Consider the following 19,897-nt stretch of genomic DNA (forward strand, 5'->3'; position numbering starts at 1 on the left):
GAATGAAGAGAGGGGAAAAATGGTTCAAGGAGTAGGAACAGACAGTACAAAGGCTTGGAGGTGAGACCAAGTGTGGCAGGTCAAGGACAAGGAGGACTGGCTGGATGGTGGGAGAAAGGGGCAAGGATGTGGGTTTTATTCTGAGTGCAGTGGGAACCTTGAGAAAGTTCAGGGCCCAGGCCTCCAGTGAGCCATGTCCCTTCCCAGCAACCCCTAGAATGGGTTCCTGCCCCCATTTTCCAAGTGGGGAGCCTGAGGTGTGGCCCAGGTCAGTAGAGACACCCTTCTAATGTAAACCAGAGGAGTTGGGTTTTCTCTCTCAGCCTTGAGGTGAATCAGTCAGAACTGGAGACAAGGCACTTCCCCTCTCTTAGCTTGTTTTCTCATCTGCAAAATGAGGGGGTTGGGGCCACAGCCTGTTAGAAGGAAGTGAGGGGAGAGCTGGCACTTAATTCCGAGGGCACCTGAAAGCCATGGAGGGTGAGAGAGCAGGGGTGGGATATGGTCAGACCCACAGTGGGCAGCTCCTTCAGGGACAGTGTGGGGCTTAGATGGAGGCAGGTAGGATTAGGACTTAGGGAGACGTTTCCCATGCACCCCAAACGACAGACATCCACTGTCACTAAACCCAGTAACCTCAATGCAAGCAAAATAACCCCCAGTCTCCCCCAGACGCTGTGGGAGTGCCCTCTCCAGGACATATATATTTACCTCTTCAACTCCTCTCCCTCCCTCTCCATTTCAGCCACAGGAGCTCCATTCAGTCTTGGGAACAGTGCTTCTGCTGTTTCCAGTGTCTAATTCTTTTAGGGCTCAGCTCAAATGTCGCTGCTTCAGTCCCTCCTTGGTTACCCCCCACCTGGCATTTAGTACAACTTACAATTATTTTATTTCTAGGCCATTCTTTTATTTTACTTGACTTTTCACTTGCCTCCTCGCAGAGGGCAGGGATGGATCCAAGCTTCTTTGCTGAGTCCCAGAGCCTGGCACATACCAGGCGCTCCATAAATGCACGAGTGAACAGAGGACTGAATGAACCAGCTTGCCCAGCTAACCCATGCTCCACCCTTGACTCTCCCCCAAGACTCTGACCTCACCAAAAAAAGCTCCCACCACCTCCCCACCCTACTTCAGCCACATCTGAGTTCAAAGCCCAGCCGTGTTCTTGGGCAAGTGACATCTCTGTGGGTCTCAATTCCCTCATCCGTAAATGTTCAGTTTATGTTGAGACAGATGGTCCCCACCCCCCGCCATTCCATTCTTAAACACAGGAAGGGTGCTGGGGTCCTTGCTCCCCAGCCCAGCATCTCCATCGCCCGCTAATTTACATTTCAAATTCACACAGCTTTTTTCACAGTGTATTTATGTGGGAAGACTAGAGGTATGAATCAAAATGTCTTTGGGCCCATGAATTAATGAGAGGTGTTACAATATCCTGGCATTAAATTAGTGACTAGCAGCAGTAATTATCTATGTGAAGATCAATACTGCTATTAGACTTGATGCCAGGACCATCACGACCCCAAAGACCCTTCGAATCTGCCCAGGCCGGGGAGTCCAAAAGGTCCAAGTTTGAATCTTCTCAACTCCCTTTTGAGACCTAGAGCAGGAACCTCAACCAGCCTTTCTCTAAAATGGGGTGCCTGCGCCTGTCCTCCTCAAGGAAAGCGACCCTCCCTCCCTTCTGATCTGTAAAAGGAGGCCATCGCTAGAGGCAGGTGCGAGGAAGAGCGAGTTTATTGCAAGTTCCAAGGAGGCGTCTTGGGGGTGCTGTCCCCACCGACGTGCGTGGCTGGTTGGGGAAGTCACCGCCGGCTGTGCAGCCGTCGCTCATTCCGCGCAGGCGCAATGCTTCCGTCTCCTCTCGTGCCGCCCCCTCCCAGGGCCTTTTCACGAAGAATCAAGGAAGAACATGCACCCTCCTACTCTCGGGATCGTGGAGGAGGAACCAGATTCCAAACAGGGACGACTGCGGGTCCCCGCCGTCGAGGGAGAAGGGGAAGGGGAAGGGCGCGTGCGCAGTGGTGCGCGGCGGCTTCGCAGGACCCGCGAAGCTCGCCTCTCGCGTGTGCGCTGCGCTTGCGCAGTGCTCGGGACGGCGGGAATGGCGAGAACCCCAGCTTCTAGCCAGAGTTCCCGGCGCGCAGCCAGCCGTTGCGTGCTACCTGACCCGCCGAGGGCCTCGCCGACGGGCTGAACTGCAGCAATTCGGCGATCAGGGCCTTGCAGCGCTCGGACAGCTCGAGGCCGTCGGGGTAGAGAACGCCGCGCTTCTGGCGCCGCGGGAGGCCAGCGATGTCCGAGTCGTCGAAGGGCATGCACCCGGTGACCATGACGTAGAGCACGACGCCCAGGCTCCATACGTCATACTTCTTGGGGTCGTAGGGGATGCCCAGGAGTACCTCGGGCGAGGCGTAGGCGGCAGAGCCGCAGTAGGTGGTGCTCAGGTCGGGATAGCCGTGTGCCTGGCGGCCGAAGCCGAAGTCGGTGAGCTTGACGCGGCGCTCGTCCGGGCTCAGCAGCACGTTTTCGCACTTGAGGTCGCGGTGGACCAGGTGGTTGTCGTGCAGGTAGCGCACGGCTCCGGCGATCTGTGCGAAGAGGTCTCGCGCCTGCCCCCCGGGGATGCGCCCGTTTCGCTGAACGGCCTGCAGCAGGTCGGTGGCGGCTGCCTCCATCACGATGTACAGCTTCCCGTTGCACACCTCGATGAACTCAAAGACGTGCACGATGTGCGGGTGCCGCACTCCCCGAAGTATGGACAGCTCTCGCGGCAGGAACTTGTTGACGAAGTCCGGCGGCGCGCGGCGCCGGTCCACCACCTTGATGGCCACCGTGCCCTTGTACTTCTTGGACGTGGCCACCTTCACCTTGGAGTAACTGCCCTCGCCTATCGTGCGGCCCAGCTTATAGCCGAGTTCGCTCAGAAGTTTGTCGCCCGACATGGTGGCGCCTGGAGTGCGCGGGGAGCAGGAGGCGGCTGCTGTCGGGGGGCGGCCGGACTCCACTCTCGGGCCTAACCCATGGTGCTCGGCACCTGCACACCTGCACCCCCATGTGCCCACTCCCGGGCCTCCGCGCTGCGGTGCCTTTTATTGCCCAGGTAACAATTTCTGCCTTGTGAAGTGACCGCGGGCGTCACCCTGCCTCAGGGTAGGGGCCGCCTGGACCCCGCCCCGCGGGGCCCCGCAAGGCCCTCGGGCTTTGTGACTCATAATCGGTCTGAATGGCCCAGTTCCCAATGAGGGGCCACTAGCAAGGGATCGCTAACACCACCGAGTAGCGGAATACGTGCCTAGCATTGGGGCAGCTCCTCGTGAGTCTGAATCTGAGCAGCAGCCGCCCCCTAACTTGGTGTACCCAACCGTTACCATGTGGAGCCCCGGGCTGCCCGCAGAGGCCCCAGGGGGAGGAAAACAGGAAGGGGGGCTTAACTTGGTGACCTGGCTCCCTCGGAACCTTGGGGATTTTGACTGGCCAGCACATCGCCCCAGAGGGAAGGTGAACGGGAGGTCCTTTAGTGCAAGGACCGGGGCGACCGGGCGGGCTCCAGGCGTAGACACCGACTGAGCCACGCCCCGCCTGGGAGAAGAAGAAATAAGGACCCCTCAGCCGCAGCCCGGCCGCGCAGTCAACCCCAGGCCCGGCCACCGGCGTTTCACTACGCGCTGAGGTCGCTGCACCAGCGCCCTAGGTTTCCCAGCCGTGCCTGAGACCTGCGCGGCTGCTTCCGCCACACTCAGCATGGCCGCGGCCGCCGGTCGCGTAACGTCCGCCCGCGACCGGAAGTGCAAGGTCCTGTGAGAATGGCGGCGTCGAAGGTGAAGCAGGACATGCCGCCGTCGGGGGGCTATGGCCCCATCGACTACAAGCGGAACCTGCCGCGTCGGGGACTGTCGGGTCAGTGTCGCCCTGCGCCGGGGTGTCAGAGTCTGGGTCTTGTGGGTGCCGCGGCGGGGGCGGGGCGCCGGGGAGGCTCGCGGGCCTCAGTTTCCCCTGCGGTATGACGGGAGGCGGAGCCCTGGGATCACCGATAGCTTCACTAGTGACAGTAGCGACTGCTGCAATATGTCGAGCGCTTACTAAACTCATTGCTTTCTTCTCTGACAGCCCAGGAGGTCGATCCCATTAATCATTCCCATTTTACAGTTGATTAAACTGAGATTAGTGTAGCTTGCACCCGGAGCCCTCCTCCGCGCTTTCGTTTCACAGGTGGGGAAACTGAGGCTGGAGAGAGGCTGCGACCTCCGTTTAGGGTCACCCAGAGCAAAGCTGGGGCCGAAACCCAGAACACTGAGGGAATTTAAAAGATGTTCTGTGCGGTGGTTCCTCGCTGGTGGCCCCCACCTGGAGGATGTCCCGGGAATACGTATTCTTAAATTTTTCAAATGTTTTAAGTAACATTTTAAAATTTGTTATTGCGTTGCACACAAAAAAATGTAAGAGAGAAAATAGAAGGCACCGATAGTCTGCACCCAAGGTTAACAGAGAAATACAAAAAATTTAAAACAGTAAAGGGTGAACACATTTGCTGTAACTCATGAAACTTTACATTTAAACTTGGGAATGTTATGCACATCATGCCTCAGTTGAAAAACAAAAAAATTCATGGGCATGGTAAAAAAAAAAAAAAAAGTAATAATTCAGTTAGTAGAAAAGTTAATGTCAAGTGAAAACTAAAAGCTTTCCCTACCCCTTCTTGGCTTTTTTTGTATCCTAGAACAGAGGTTGGTGAACTTTTTCTGTAAAGGGCTAGATAAATAGTGTAGGCTTTGCAGGCCGGATGGTCTCTGTCCACTGCTGCCGCTTTCTTACAACTGTTTGCAAACCTAAAAGTGTTCTTAGCCTGAGGGCCCTACAAAAAAAAGTTACAGGCTAGATTTGGCACCACAGGGGCACTCTGCTCATCCCAGAACAGATTGAAGGAATATAACATGATCTGAGTCTCTTCATTTCTTTTCTCGAGCTATGACTACACCCCCAGGCCAGTGCACCCCTCAGGTGTGTGGCACAAGGTCTGTTTATACATGTGCACCCATGTGACCTCTGTCCAGACCAGGCTACGGAAGGATCCCAGCCCTCCCACCTCCCTGAGCTCCTTCCAGTCAGCATCTCTCTCTCTCTCTTTTTTTTAAAGTCACAAACGTGCCCTTTATCTTGGTCCTCTTTCAGTTCATGATGCAGCAGTGCCTCCTGTGTGCCCTAACTACCACTGCCTGGGCTTTGGTCTCCTCATCCCATCGCTTGATGCCAGCTTGCTTTGTGGCATGTATAAAGCCACCCCAGTCTCTGCTGGCTGCAGAGGGCTGAGGAAGCTAGCCCTTCTGGTGGTGGGGTCTTGTTTGTGTACCTGTATTCAGTATCTGCTTGAGGGTGCATGTGGCACTGGGTGCTGTCCCAAGAAGCTCACAGCCTAGCTGAGGAGACAAACGTCTTGCCAGATTTTCCCGTTGCGACAAGGCCCGGAATAACCAGGGCCTGCTTTAGCCAGGGTGGGCCAGAAGAACATCTCTTAGGAGCCCCTCAGGCCTAGGGAACAGCGAGTATAAAAGCCCTGTTCTCCATCTGGAACCCCACCCTCAGCTTCTGTCCTCCTGGGTCCTCCTCCAGCCTTGCTTCTGAGCCATGGTCCACAGTGGCCCTCTCCCATCAGTCTTTCCCTCTTCTGCTCCTGTCCAAAGTGCTGTGGCCCCAAGCCTGGTACTCACTCCCCTTCTCTGCCTGGACCGCTCACCACCAGCGTCCTGGAACATCCTGGCAAGCCATCAGGCCACCTTTAATCCACACTGCTTCCAAATGACTGCTATCCCCGCCTTTTCCCCTCATCTCTCACACTCGGCTCTCCTCTGTCCACTCCCCCTGCCCCAGCAGGTGACTCTTTTTTCCTTATATCTTTAACATTTTTATTGATAGTCATGTACCATACCATACAATTCACCTATTTCATTTGTTCAAATCACTGATTTTTAGTCTATTCACAGTTGTGCAGATTTAGGATCACCATAATCCTAAATTTACAACACTTTCATTAGTCCAAAAAGAAACCTATTCCCATTAGTAGTCACTCCCCATTCTCCTCTCCCCCACCCCCTGACAACCACTCATCTGCTTTCTGTCTCTGGATTTGCCTCTTCTGGTCGTTTCATATAAATGAAATGACTTGCTACCTGTCCTTTTGTGTCTGGCTTCTTTGACTTAGCATGATGATTTTAATGTTCATTTTGTACCATGTGTTGGTGCTTCATTCCTTTTATGAATGAATAATATTCTTGTATGGCTGGATTACATTTTGTTTATTCATTTACCACTTGATGGACATTTGAGTTGTTTTCACCCTTTGGCTTCTGTGAACATTCCTGTGTAAGCTTTTGTGTGGACATGTGTTTCATTTCTCCGGGGCGAAATTTTACCTAGGAGTGGAATTGCTGGGTCATATGGTAGCTCCGCATTTAATGTCTTAAGGAACTGCCAAACTATTTTCCAAATTGGTTGTACCGTTTTACGTTTCCACCTGCAATGTGTGGAAGTTCCAATTCTCCACATCTGGACAGCACTAATTATTTTCCATGTTTTTGATACTAGCCATCCTAGTGGGTGTGAGTAAGTATCTCATTGTGGTACCTCATTGTGGTTTTTCTTTGCATTTCCCTGCTGACATGGTGTTGAGAGCATCTCTTCAGGTGTTTATTGGCCATTTGTATAGCTTCCTTGGAGAAATGTCTTTTCAGGTCCTTTACACATTTTTTAATTAGGTTGTTTTTAATCATCTTTTTATTATTGAGTTTTAAGAGTTCTTTATATATTTTGGATACCATTCCCTTATCAGATACATGCTTTGCAAATACTTGCTCCCATTCTGTGTGTTGTCTTTTCAGCTTATAGAAGGTGTCAGCACAAAAGTTTTTAATTTCAATGGAGTCCAGTTCATCTATTCTTGTTTTTGTTACTTGTGCTTCCACTGTCATATCTAAGAAACCATTGTCTCATCTAAGGTCACAGAGACTGACTCTTCTGTTTTCTAAGAGTTTTATGGTTTTAGCTCTTACATCGAGCTCTTTGATCCATTTTGAGTTCATTTTTATGTGGGGGGAAGGAAGTAGTACACTTTATTCTTTTGCATGTGGCTATCCAGTTGTCCAATTTGTGGAAAAGACTATTCTTTCCCCATTGAATTGTCTTGGCACCCTTGTCCAAAATCAGTTGACCATAAACGTGAGGGTTTATTTCTGGACTCTCAGCTCTGTTCTGTTGATGTACATGTCCATCCTTTTGCCAGTCCCCCACTGTCTTGTACACACAGCTGCGTGATAAATTTTGAAATTGTGAAGTGCGAGTCCTCCAACTTTGTTCTACTTTTTCAGAATTGTTTTGGCTATTCTGCATTTCCATATGAATTTCATGATCTGCTTGTCAATTTCTGTGGGAATGTTGGGGGAAGGTTGGCATTCTGATGGGGACTGCGTTGAATCTGTACCTCAATTTGAGGAGTGCTGCTGTCTGAACAAGGTTAAGTTCTGATCCATGAACACAGGATGCGTTACCATTTATTTAGGTTTTCTTTATATGTGGCCCACATATCCTTCTGGGCATGCTCCTCACCAGCCTCCTCCACCATATTGGTAGCTCTGGAGGCACAGACCTCCCTGAGGGCCTGGGGTCTCAGCCTCTCAGGAAGAGACAAGTTAGAGCCCTATCATCGTAAAGGAATTTCTCTTACGGGTGGGCCCACACGTGGGTGTCTGGTGTAAGGGCAAGGGGTCTTCACAAGGACCGTCCAGGTCTGTCCCCTGGGGCTGAGTGAGAAGAGGAGGCCCCTGGGCCTCTCTCCAGCTGTTGAAAAGAATGGAGGCAGCTCTGATGAGATGCTCCTGCCCAGTGGAGAGGACATGGAGTGCCCAATGCAGGCGGCCACCCACTGTGAACAAGCCATCGGTGACTGGGAGCTGGTCCTAAGCACTCCGGCCTCTCGGGAGAGGTCCTGCCTCTCAGCACAGGAACCAGGGTGTTGTCTCTACCCTGTCCCCTGTTATGTGGAAGTGTCTTACCCGAAGCTGGTGTTTTTAACAGGTTAAACTAAAGGGGTAAAAATTGAGCCAGTTTCTCCTTTATCTCTGAGTCCAGTAGAGGTGCCGGATGACCCTTGTGCTGGAGGTGAGCTAAAGAAGAGAGAGCCCCTCTCTGTCCCCCAACGAGGCTCAGGGAGTGACCTCAACCACCGTTTCCTGGTCCTTTACTGGGTGTTAACTGAAGCTCGACCTGGCTGAGCTTGTCAATTTGTCCCAGCAACCATGAGGTCTGTCCAGAGAAGAGACTGAGAGGCTGGAAAGATGACGGGGCAGAGCGAGCCAAGCCCAGCCAGGCCCCAGGCAGTCTGGGCCTCCCAGAAGACCCAGCAGGCCCACAGCCTGTCAGTCAGGATTAGAACGCAGGTGCCCACAGGTGCTCAGTAAATATTCATGGCAGCTTCTGTCCCCTGGGGTCCTGGGCAGGGGCTTGACCCTGCTGGATGGGGAGGCACCAGCACCCTGGGAGTCCAGAGGGTGGTTGGGTGGCCCCTGCAGGGCACTGTCTGCCTCTGGCAGCCCTGTCCAGCCCCCCGTGAGCAGCACGCAGGGAGGTGACCCAGGCAGCCGGGAACCTCCATGGAGTTGGGACCCAGTGTGGATACTGTCCTTCCTCATGGGGACCAGCCAGTTGACTGGGAACCAAACAGCCTTCTAGAAGATGATGGGGCCAGGGCCACCCAACATAAACATCTAGACCCTCAGGCTTTTCTGCGGTCCCCCCATAGCCTGCACCTTCCAGAAACCCCAACTTGGGGGCAGAGGTGTTGCAGCCACAGGAGCCTCACCTGTGAGAGAGAAGCTGAGGCAGCTTGGTGTCCCCTGTGTGCTGAGCTGGTGAACGCGATAGAGTGGTCTGCAGCTGTGGGGGAGGGGGCTGTCTGAGGGAGGGGGCTAATGGACATTCCACAAAGACAAAAAATAGAAGAAATACGCACTAGAGTTGGTCCTGGCCACCTCTGGGCAGGGATCGTGGGGGCTTTCACTTTCTCCCTCGCCCATATTTCTGGAGTATTTGCACAGCAAGTGGATTGTGCTTCACGAGAAGAAATGACGAGGGGTGGCCTGTCCTGTGTGCAGGTACTGAGCCCGCTCCCCTTCTCCCCACAGGCTACAGCATGTTTGCTGTGGGCATCGGGACCTTGCTCTTCGGGTACTGGAGCATGATGAAGTGGAACCGTGAACGCAGGTAGGCTCAACTGAGGGTTGGACAGGACGTGCGCCTGTGGACTTGGTGTAGTTGGGATCCCCTTGTCAATCCCCTGGGCCTCAGTGAGTGCGAGCCCTGACCCAGCAGGTTCATCTCTGGGCTTTATCCTCAAGAAATGACTAGTAAGCGAGGAGCTTGCCACCAGGCATCCCTCGGCCTCCACTACTGGGGACCAGAGGGTCCAGGTTAGGATGGCCCATTGGATAGAGGTGAAGGTGGAGAGGCAGGCCCAGTACGTGCTCTCTTAGTAGGGTTTTGTCAGTGGTAACCAGGCAGTGAGGATAATAAGGGCTTAGAAACAGGCCGTGCAAGACAATGGCCGTGCCAGCCACGTGGGGCCTGAGGGACCAGGGCCTGTGGTGACCTCAATTTAGACTCTGGCCTCCTCTCAGCTTGCCTGGATGCCCTGCCAGGAGGCTTCTTCTCATTGGCCCCTGACAGGCTGGGCCCCTTGACCCTGTCCCATCCTGTGGCATGTGTCCTTAGCATCCTCCCTGAGCTCACTCACCCCCCACGGGACCAGGAATCCCTTGAGGGCGGTATTGGAGAAGGCACAGCATGTGGAGGGCGCTTGGCATTATTAAGTGAACTGAGGAGTACCTGGTGGGTACCAGACACTAGGGCCCTGCACTGGACAGAAGAGACCAGGTCCAGCCTCCCGAGGCACACCGCCCACAGGAGATGGACATGGTAGGTGACAGCAGTGTGCGGCTGTGGTGAAGGCAGTAGTCTGGAGCGCGGGTGCTGCTCTGGGTCCTGGGGGATGGGAGAGGGTGGGGACTGAAGTTCACCCAGACCCTTCCCGGTGTGAGATTCCTGGTGATGAGGGGAGACAGCCAGAGGCCACTCCCTGAGCCACATCACTGGACGCCGCTCCCTCCACTTCCCCCAGCCCAGGAGTGGCTGGTGGCTTGGAAGACGTGAAAAAGTAGGGAGAAGAAAGGAGCCGCCTGTGATACATGGACTCCACCCAGCCGTTATTTTGAGATGAAGGGGACAGTAGAGGGAGTTTTTGTAAGGCCCAGAGCCCCGTGATGAATGTGTGTTGGTGAATCAACGTTGTCTCTTCATCATCCCCCGCCCTGTTTCACCGCAATCATCAGGCCCAGGCTGTTTTTAGGATTAGAAAAGTTTTTTAATTGAAAAGAAAGTGTGAAACCAACAGTCTTTTGGACTGATGCCTGTGCCAGCTCTGTGCCCCCCACGCTCACCCTCATCTTGAGCTTCTGGGGGGCGGATCCCACTGCCTTAGGCCTGCCCCACTCACTTGCCTCTCTCCCAACCCCCTTCCCCATGCATCACCCTGGGTGTTTGAGGGCCACGTTGTTTACCAGTCATCCCAGCCTGGTCTGATCTCGTTGTTGCTTTGGGGCTTTTACAGGCGCCTGCAGATTGAGGACTTCGAGGCCCGCATTGCACTGATGCCGTTGTTGCAGGCAGAGAAGGACCGGAGGTGGGGCCACGGGGGCCAGGGTCGGGAAGCCATAGGCCTGAGTGCCCCAGCCTGCAGCTCAGGACACGGCCAGAATTCATGTGGGGACTGGCAGCCTCGTCACACATACAGGGCTACTGTTACCCTTAGAGAGGGCCCTAGACATGACTTATAGCAGAAACCCAAGGGGGAGAACAGGAAGGATTCCTGGTGGAGAGGGCATTAGGGCTGGAGCAGGAAGACAGTAAGAGTTTACCGAGGGGAGGAAAGGAAAGGAGAAGAGGGGTCAGTGTGTACAGAGTTAAAACTGGCAGGAGGTAATGGGGGCATAGAGCATGGAGGGGTCTGGCAGGGACTCCTCAGGGTGCTCAGGCCTGTCCCCCACCTCCCATTCTGTCCCTCCAGGGTCCTGCAGATGCTTCGGGAGAACCTGGAGGAGGAAGCCATCATCATGAAGGACGTGCCCGACTGGAAGGTGGGTCCTGAAGTCCTGGAGAGGGCTGGAGTCCAGGCAGCTGCAGAAATGCAGCCTGTAACAGGAAACCTGGGGCTGAGGCAGGTGGTGGTGCCAGCTGTGTGGAGGGGAAGGCAGCAGCTTTTGACACAGTGGTCAGCAGGCTATGTGGGCCTGAGGGGACAGCTGCACCCCTACCCATACCCCGCTGTCCCCACAGGTGGGTGAGTCTGTGTTCCACACAACGCGCTGGGTGACCCCCATGATGGGCGAGCTCTATGGACTACGCACGAATGAGGAGATTCTCAATGCCACCTACGGCTTCATATGGTACACGTAGGGGTCTGCGCCCCTTGGACCACTGGACCCCCGCCCCCTCCCCACCGGGAAAGAATAAATACTCTTGAGACCCGCCTGTCAGTGTCCCAGGGAGTGAGTGACTGGGGCAGGGGAGGGTGCTACTGGGTCATACACGGCCTGGACACAGGGACTAGACCTGGGGGACTCCTTAGAAGACGCCAGCTGGCAAAGCCTCAAAACACACCCAAAAACTGCCCTTGGATCCACCATCAGCCTCTGCTGCCAGATATGCCTGGACTTTCCTACCTCTCTGTTGAAACCCTGCTTGTGAGCAGCCTGCCTCTGCAGGCTCAGAGCCTCTCTGCTAGGGGCACAGGGGTGGTTGGGCGCCCTGGAGAGGAGAGCCCCGGGTTTGGGGGGGTGGTAGAGGGGAGTCCCCTTGATCCCAGGCCAGGATCCCATGGTAGGAGTAAGCGGCCCATGGCTGCCGGACCAGACTTCATTTCTCTGCCAGTATCCGCCACTCTGGGCTTCCCTCCGTCCCTGCAACGGCTGCACGCCTGGCAGGAAAGGGTTAAGTCCGCCTGCACCCACCGGCCAATGGTTGCGTGCAGCGCCTTCGCGGTGCCTCCTGATTGGCGGGCACGCAGAGTGGGCGGGGGGGCCGCCCTCGGCCCAGGGATGCACTTAAAAGGCCGTGGCGGCGGTGGCCCTCTGCGCACCAGCTCACCTCCGCCATGAGCGGTGCAGCGGGCCCGGACCCGGAGGAGGCGCCCGAGGAGCAGCGTTTCCTAAGGTCAGCCGGGAAGGGGACGTCGGAGACTGCGTGGCTGGGATGTGGCCCGGGAGTCCGGGGACCCGAGGCAGGGGCATGGCCGGGATGGGACCCCGGGGAATCCGAGGCCCACCCTGCGTTTCGCTGGAGAGACTAACCCTGCCTCCGCCAACGCCCCCGAAGCTGCGTTGTCTGGGAGACTGCATCCGCGGCAGGCCCGCCCCTCATGAATTATTCATCACCAATAGCCACCGCCCCGCCCCCCCCCCCCCCCCCGCCCCGCAACCCAACCCTGGCCCGCATCCCCTTTCCATCTCTCCCAGGGACCCTGGAGCACCCGCCCTTCCTTCCCCATCTGGCAAGAGCTGAGCTCTTTTAACTCTTGACTCAAACATTCACACCTCCCTTGGTGGTCCCCCTGCCACTATCCCCTTGTCCAGAGAAGGAAACTGAGGCCTGGGGAGGGAAGCCACTGGCTGAGCCAGCGCTAGGGCAAGTTTTGAACATATGGACCACTTGCCAGCGGGCTGATGAATTTGGGGTCGGAACTGGCAGCTGTGGCTGTGTCTCCCACCTCGTCCTGAGTCATCCTCCTGTGTCCTCTAAGCTTGTGTGACATGGGACCCCAAGCAGGGCTGTGGACCTCACTGTACACAGATTCATTTAGAAGCCCCTTGTGCAACCACCTGCCTCCTGTCCACTCAGCCCCCATTCTCAGGGCAGTATGTCCAGTGACTAGCTGATGCCCAGACTCAGCCTGGAGACCCAGCAACATCCTAGGCAGGGGGAGAAGAATGTTTTAGAAGCTGGAACTGTGACTTCACCTGGCGTGGGGGACAGCAAGGCCAGTTGTGTGGGGCCTCAAATGGCAACTGAGGAATGAAGGGGTGCTGTCAGGTGGGTAGGAGGGGAACACAGCGAGCAAGGGGAGAGGAGGCAGCGAGGCTGGAGACATGATGGGGGGCATGGAGGCGGGATGAGGAATGTGAATATTCTCTGAGGGCTGGGGAGCCATAAGAAGCTTTGGGATGGGGAGTGATGTGATCTCGTGTTCAAGTTTTCAAAGCCCCCATGTCGCGTGTCGAGGAGTTTGGGGGGCATGAAACTGCTGTAGGCAGCCAGGTGAACAGTGATGGCAGGCTGGTGGGCAGAGGCGTGAGGGTGGAGAAAAGCAGAGGGAGCTGAGAGAGCAGGGAGGGTCTGGCACAGGCACCCTGCCCTCAGGGCTTCACCTCCAAAAGAGCCCCTCCCCTACTTAGGGCCCTCCTTGCCCCCTCCCAGAAGCATTCTGGGAGTGTCAGTCCCAGTTCCCTTTGAAACCAGATCACCTCAGCCCTTCTGGGGCTGGCGGCCAAATCCTTGGGCCTTGAAGCCCCTCTCGTCTGGGGGCTGAGATTGGGAGAAGCAAGAGGCACCCTCATAACTGAGCCCCTCACCCCCAGTCTCACAACTGCCTGAGTCTCCCTCCCCCACCAGCTCAAATTTCCTGCTGCCCCCACCCCCAGGCTCCAAGCCTGGACCACCTTCTAGCCACGAGTCCCCATTACCACTCTAATGACCACTTAGGCAAGAAGATGATGTTTCAAAGGCCAAACCTTTGGGACAGAGGAAGAACAGGAGGAATGGATACTCTCCCACTCTCCTCCCTCCCTCGTGTGGGGGCAGCAGCCAGAGCTGTCACAAGATGAAGGTGGAGGAATGAGCCACATTCCTGAACGTGCACCTTCTCCAACCTTCTTTCCTGGGAGGTGGGCCGGGCTGCCCTGGGGGCGGTCTTCATCTGATTCCACCGTGAGCTCCTTTCCCCCACCTGGTCCTTCAGCCTCTTCCAACGTAGGTGGAAGAAAAGCCCAGAGTGGAATCTGGCTCTGGTTGCTGAGGTGACTCAGGGCATGTGGCCGCCCTGTCCTAAGCCTCCATCTCCCCCATCTGCATGGGCCCCCAAAGTGTCTTCCTGACCCAGTTTCTCAGTCTTGCTTGCTCTGCTTCAGCCACACCAACCTCTCTTCTGTCCCTTGAGCCTGCCAAACTCATTCCCACCACAGGGCCTTGGCCCTCACTGTTATTGCAACCTGGATTACCTCCCACAGTGCTCTAGACCTCCTCCTCCAGGAAGCCCTCCCCGACCCCCTATCCCACAGCAGTCCTCACACCCCATCTCTGTTCCTCCTGCTGCCTGGCCTGATCATGCTGCAAAATTGGCTGGAAAGTTGTGGTCTCCTGCTCACAGAATTGAGGAAGGGAACCTCAGGATTCATCCCACCAAATCTCTGCTTCTCCTTCTCTGGTCACATGCTGTGGCTCTGGAGATGGACACCAAGGGTGGAAGTCCTGGTTTTCCCACTTGCTTCCTGCATGACCCTGGGCAAGCAACTTAGCTTCTCTGAGCTGTTGGGTGTTCTTCCAACTCCTCTGGGCCAGGTTCTATCATAATCATCATTGTTACACTCTCTAGAGTCTGCTGAGCTAGGGGCAGGTGCTGTTCCCCAGCAGGAAGGGGTCCTGCCTAGGAGAAGCTGGCATCAGGTCTTAGACCCTGCCCAGCTGCCCCAACCCCTGACTTGGGTGAGGAGCATCTTCTGATCCTCAATGCCAGCTCTCCCTCTCTGCAGCCACCAAGCCGGTGCCCTTTGGAAGCCATCTAGGCCAGGGCCAGCTTGGTCTTGGCACTTAGAAGGGCCCAACACTTGGTTTAATCTGCTGTCACTACCTTAAAATTCTTAATAATTTTTGAACAAGGGGCCCCACATTTTCATTTTGCACTGGGCCTGGCAAATCATATAACCTGTCCTGCCTTCACTTTGCAAAGGAGGAAGCAAGGTTCAGAGAGATGAGATAGACCCAGTAACTCAGCGAGTTGGTGGCAGAGCTTTACCTCAAGCAGAGGCCACAACTATAACTGTCCTTGAAGAAGGGTCACCAATGGATCTCAGAGCTGTGGGCCCCACATCCACCCTCCTAAGTGAGCCATCAATCCCCTCTGCAACCTTCAAAACCCACTTCCCCAGCCACCCTTCGTCCAGTCTACCCACTCCAGCGTCCTGAAGCTCGCTCAATGGTTTCCATTTCCTGAAATCCGTCCATCGCGCCCATCAAAGTCCTTCACGCTGCATTCCGCTTTCTGGGTTCCTCCCGCCTTCCCGGCTGGGGGCGTCAGTGTCACGCTCTGTCTCCCACGCTTTGGGGCAATAGAACCAACATGCGCCGCCACGCGCTTCTTCGACCACCAGAGGGCGCCCGTACCTCAGGTTTTGGCTCAAACCGCCCGCTGCTTAGGCTTCTGTTCAACCGCGTGCGCGTTGAGTGGGGAAACTGAGGGAGGATCCCCGGCTCTGGGCTGCGGAAGCTGCACGAGGGTGGCTCGGAACCTCGGTGGAACATTTCTGGCTCCATCTGAGTCTCTGTCTCTAGGTCCTTTCTCCATCTCTCTGTGTCTCTGAGGTTCTCTCCCCACTCTGTCCCCCAGCGCCGCGGAGGCGGCTGCTCTGGAGCGGGAGCTGCTGGAGGATTATCGCTTTGGGCGGCAGCAGCTGGTGGAGTTGTGCGGCCATGCTAGTGCCGTGGCTGTGACCAAGGTACCTGACTTCTCACCCTCAACCTTGACCCCAATAAGATGGCCAGCCTACCAGAGCCAAGGCTAGCTGCATGACCACCATGGCTAGGATGGGCTTGTCCTCAGGAACCCTCTTTGCTTGGGGCCACCTCAGCGCATCACTCAGATGGGGAAACTGAGGCCCAGAGAGGATCATCAATGGGACAGGCCAGGGTGACATTGAGCATCAGGGCAGAGACAGGGTCCCCAGAGATGTGAGGCTGGGGAGCAGAGACTGAGCCATCGCAGGGACAGGTCTGGGGCCCTTGAGGTGCAGACTTGACTGCTTGTGTCTGCCACCTCCTGAGTCTCAGGCACAGGGGACATCAGCTCCCACAGTCTGAGCACCCCCCAAACGACCCTGTGCCACAGGTGGGGAAATTGAGGCCCAGAGGCTGGGAGGGGCTGCCCAGGGCCCCAGGGGGTGGGAAGCAGAGCTGTATCCAGCTTTGGGGCAAACCTGCAGCCCTCGAGGGACCTCCAAGAGACTCATGCTATCCAGGGTTTCCAGCCATGTTGCCATACCATGCAGGGCCTCAGTTTCATCCTCTCAAGAAAGGGTTATAACTTGACTCCAGTTAAACTCCCGCCTGACCCTTCGTGACCAACTGTCCGGTTTTTGCCCTGAAAACCCTGCTTCCGTCCAGGAGCCCCTCGGTCCCAGCCACCCAGACGCTATCACTCTCCCTGACTTGCGTGTGGGACTCGGCTCTGGGCCTGGTGTGGTGGGGGCACAGGCATCATCAGGGTTGGGCAGGGCCTCGCTGAGACCTTGGAGTGGAGACTCAAAAAAGGGAATAACTTCCCCTCTGTGTAGTTGGAAGTTAGAACCTGGCTGGGCCCCCCTGCACACCCCCCTGCCCCCCCAGCCACCTCACATGCCTGGCAGCCATTGTAACTCCCATTTGATGGAGGCAAAATTGAGGCTGGGAGAGGAGAGGGGGCCGAGGCGACGCAGAGTCAGGGCAGGGCTGGGTCTGGAACACCGGGACTCTTACCTCCTGTGTTAAAGAGAGACACACAGGCCCACAGAGACACAGAGAGTCTGAGAGAGAGAGACTGACAAAGAGAAAAACAGAGACGAAGACAGAGAGAGACTAGATGGAAAGGGACGGCTGAGAGATGGAGAGACAAGGTATGGCAGGTTGGAAAAGTACCCTCCTCCCTTCCTTCCCCCCGCCAATTTGGGGCCTCCAGGAGGGACTGAGTCCTGGAAACATGGGCGGGGGAGGGGCAGCCACTGCGGTGGAAAAAGGTGGAAGAATGTCTGCAATTTGGGCCGAGAATAAACAAACCACAGTCTGGGCGCCAGGCGGTGGCAGGAGGCACGTTTTCCTGGTCAGGCTTGGCAGAGCCTGAGGCAAGGACTCTGCATCTCCAATGAGGAAACTGAGGCCCCAAGAGGCCCCACCCCTCACCCAGAACCCCGCCTAGGATGCCTCTGTTTCTGTCCTATCCTCTTGCCTCCCAGGCCCAAGTCCCAACCCTTCCTCTACTCCAGGGCTCAGTTTCCCCACTGGAGCAAGAAAGAATTCTGAGCCCTGTGCCTTTGACTTTGTTCTGCCTCCTGCTAGGTGTTCCCCTTGCCTGCTCTCTCTCGGAAGCAGAGGATGGTGCTGGTTGTGTGCGGCCCGGAGCAGAACGGGGCAGTGGGGCTGGTCTGTGCCCGGCACCTGCGGGTGTTTGTGAGTAGCATGCATGCCCTTCGCCTCCCAGGGTCACCCCTGACCCCGTCCCAGAATTGCTTCCTCCTCTTGATAGTGTCCCGGGGAACATTGAGGCTGGAAAGGTTACAGGATATCCCCACTGTTTGCCCCAGGCAGGGTCTGCTACCTGGTACCCAGGTCTGAGGTCTAGGCCCCAAGGGGAGCCTGGGAGGGTTCCCAGTGCAGACTCCTTCCTGCCCACCCCCGCAGGAGTACGAACCGACCATCTTCTACCCTACACGCTCCCTGGACCCGCTGCACCGGGACCTGACTACCCAGTGTGAGAAGATGGACATCCCCTTCCTGTCTTATCTGCCCACGGAGGTCAGCGTTCCGTGGCAACTGGGATGGGAGGTGGGGGACGGTGCCCTAAGGCTGCCCCCTGACCCTGCCTGCCATCCCAGGTACAGCTCATCAACAATGCCTACGGGCTGGTGGTGGACGCCGTGCTTGGCCCCGGTGTGGAGCCGGGCGAGGTCGGGGGCCCCTGCACGCGTGCGCTGGCCACACTCAAGCTGTTGTCCATCCCCCTCGTGAGCCTGGACATTCCCTCAGGCATGCCAGGTGGAGGGGGCACATCGGGGCCTGGGGGGCTTGGGTGGGGGCCCCCGTACTCTGTCTTCCGGTAGCCCTGCCCACTCTGAGCCTCACTTGCCCCAGTGTGGATGGCTCGTGCACTCTGGGTGAGGCTGAGGGTCACGTCCATCCCTCAGATGAGGAAGACTGAGGCTGCTGCCCAGGTGACCCCGAGTTCCCTCCCCCCCACACCCAGCCCAGTGTGCCCGCTGCCCACCCTGGCCCAGTCGCCTGGGCAGACGTGAGCTCACTCGGCAAAAGCCTCGCCTGTCCTGGCTGCCGCCCCATGCCTGCTGGAACCATTAGGCAACGGGCAGACGGAACAAACAGCCGCTGGCCAGCCGGACCCTCCACGGGGGTGGCCAGACTCAGGGGGATGTCCTTCAGCTTGCAAGACCCCAGGGCCATCCCAGTAGGGTGCTGCAGAGCAGAGGGGTTGGCTATGAGGAGGTGGGCTGTCTGGTCTGAGGGTGGAAGCTAGGGTAATGGAAGGAAGGATTAAAGTCAGAGGGTGGAGGCTTTTAGTTAGTGGCCCCAGACTCGGGCCAGAGGCAGGACAGAAGGCAAGGCCCCTGGTCTGAAGGAGGAGGCTCATCTGAGAGGTGGCAGAGGCTATGGCCCAATGAGGGAGGGGGTGGGGTCCTGCTAAGTCAAAAGGCAAGATCTAGTCTGAGGGTGAGGGCAGGGATGTCAGGTCACAGGGAAAAGGCTCTAGACACAGGAGGATGGACAGATGCTCAAATTGAGTGAAGAAGGGGCACATCCCATCAGAGGCAAGAACCTGGGGCAAAGAGACAAGTCTGATGGGGGAGGCTTGCCTGAGGATGGAGGCAAGTCTGTCCTCTGAGTGGAGAGTGGGGATCTGGTCCGGGGGTCGGGGAGAAGGCTGGCTGGGGAGTCTGGGTGAGAATAGGTGCTAGTCTAAGTGGGGAAGCTCGGGGTTGGTCAGGAAGCGGATATGGGGACAGGCCGCTGGTCAGAAGGCAGAGGCATAGGTCTGACTGGGAAAGGGCAGCAGGTGGAAATGATGTAATCTGAAGGCAGAGACTGAGTCAGACGGAGGAGGAAGATTAGGCAGCAGGATGGGAGCACGGTAAGAAAAGTATGAGGGTAGAGGCTGTGGTCAGAGGGAGAGCGAAATGCCTTCCAAGGAGGGGGAGAGACTGGTCTGAGGGCGGAGGCTCAGTTCTATGGGGAGGCAGGTATGACCAAGACTCCCTTGCAGAAAGCAGAGGCTGCGTCTGACGGGGGGAAGAGGGAAGTGGGTGGTGGCGCGGCAGGACTCTCATCCCAGGGCAAGCACCCCTCCCAGCTCCCGATCCGCCTCCCCCTCCTCCCTCAGGCTGGGACGCGGAGACCGGCGGCGACGCCGAGGACGGGCTGCGGCCGGACGTGCTGGTGTCGCTGGCGGCGCCCAAGCGCTGCGCCGGCCGCTTCTCCGGGCGCCACCACTTCGTGGCCGGCAGGTTCGTGCCCGACGACGTGCGCCGCAAGTTCGCGCTGCGCCTGCCGGGCTACACCGGCACCGACTGCGTGGCGGCGCTCTGAGCCCGCGCCCCCGCGGCCGGACCCGCGCCAATAAACAGCCGTCCGCCGCCACCTCGCCTCCGCGTCCTCTGTGCGCCGGGCCCGCGCTGGGCGCGCAAACTCGGGGTGGGGGGTCCTTCCCACCGGCCCCCGGCGGCCCAAGGCGGGAGAGCTAGAGGGTAGACACAGGGTGGGACTTCCCGCTGGCCTCCGAGAAAACTGGAGCCAGAAGAGTGGTGGGTAGGTAGATTCAGGGTGGGAC

General features: G+C 56.9%; 3 protein-coding genes across 8 annotated transcripts; 2 read left to right on the plus strand and 1 right to left on the minus strand.

The window, feature by feature from the left end:
* Window positions 1-882: 882 nt before the first annotated feature.
* TSSK6 (testis specific serine kinase 6) lies at window positions 883-2,945 on the minus strand. The gene has a single exon (XM_008535882.2). The coding sequence runs from the start codon at window positions 2,943-2,945 to the stop codon at window positions 2,124-2,126; it is 822 nt and encodes a 273-aa protein (XP_008534104.1). The 3' UTR covers window positions 883-2,123.
* Window positions 2,946-3,718: 773 nt separating this feature from the next.
* On the plus strand, window positions 3,719-11,574 carry NDUFA13 (NADH:ubiquinone oxidoreductase subunit A13). The gene is made up of 5 exons (XM_008535887.2): window positions 3,719-3,900; window positions 9,174-9,252; window positions 10,655-10,726; window positions 11,111-11,180; window positions 11,380-11,574. Exons 1-5 carry the CDS (start codon window positions 3,807-3,809, stop codon window positions 11,497-11,499), a joined length of 435 nt encoding a protein of 144 aa, XP_008534109.1. The 5' UTR covers window positions 3,719-3,806; the 3' UTR covers window positions 11,500-11,574.
* A 514-nt stretch (window positions 11,575-12,088) lies between these two features.
* On the plus strand, window positions 12,089-19,811 carry YJEFN3 (YjeF N-terminal domain containing 3). 6 transcript variants are annotated; one of them, XM_008535883.2, is made up of 6 exons: window positions 12,097-12,255; window positions 15,701-15,809; window positions 17,401-17,511; window positions 17,743-17,856; window positions 17,937-18,096; window positions 19,451-19,707. In XM_008535883.2, the coding sequence occupies exons 1-6, from the start codon at window positions 12,197-12,199 to the stop codon at window positions 19,654-19,656; spliced, it is 759 nt and encodes a 252-aa protein (XP_008534105.1). In that variant the 5' UTR covers window positions 12,097-12,196; the 3' UTR covers window positions 19,657-19,707. The 6 variants fall into 6 exon arrangements, with proteins under 6 accessions (XP_070442844.1, XP_008534105.1, XP_008534107.1 ...); XM_008535885.2 differs by having other exon boundaries at window positions 17,937-18,087; XM_070586743.1 differs by lacking the exon at window positions 17,937-18,096 and having other exon boundaries at window positions 12,089-12,255; window positions 17,743-17,936; window positions 19,451-19,811.
* The last annotated feature ends 86 nt before the right edge of the window (window positions 19,812-19,897 follow it).

This window comes from Equus przewalskii, chromosome 20, assembly GCF_037783145.1.
Source record: "Equus przewalskii isolate Varuska chromosome 20, EquPr2, whole genome shotgun sequence".
Lineage (NCBI taxonomy): Eukaryota > Metazoa > Chordata > Mammalia > Perissodactyla > Equidae > Equus > Equus przewalskii.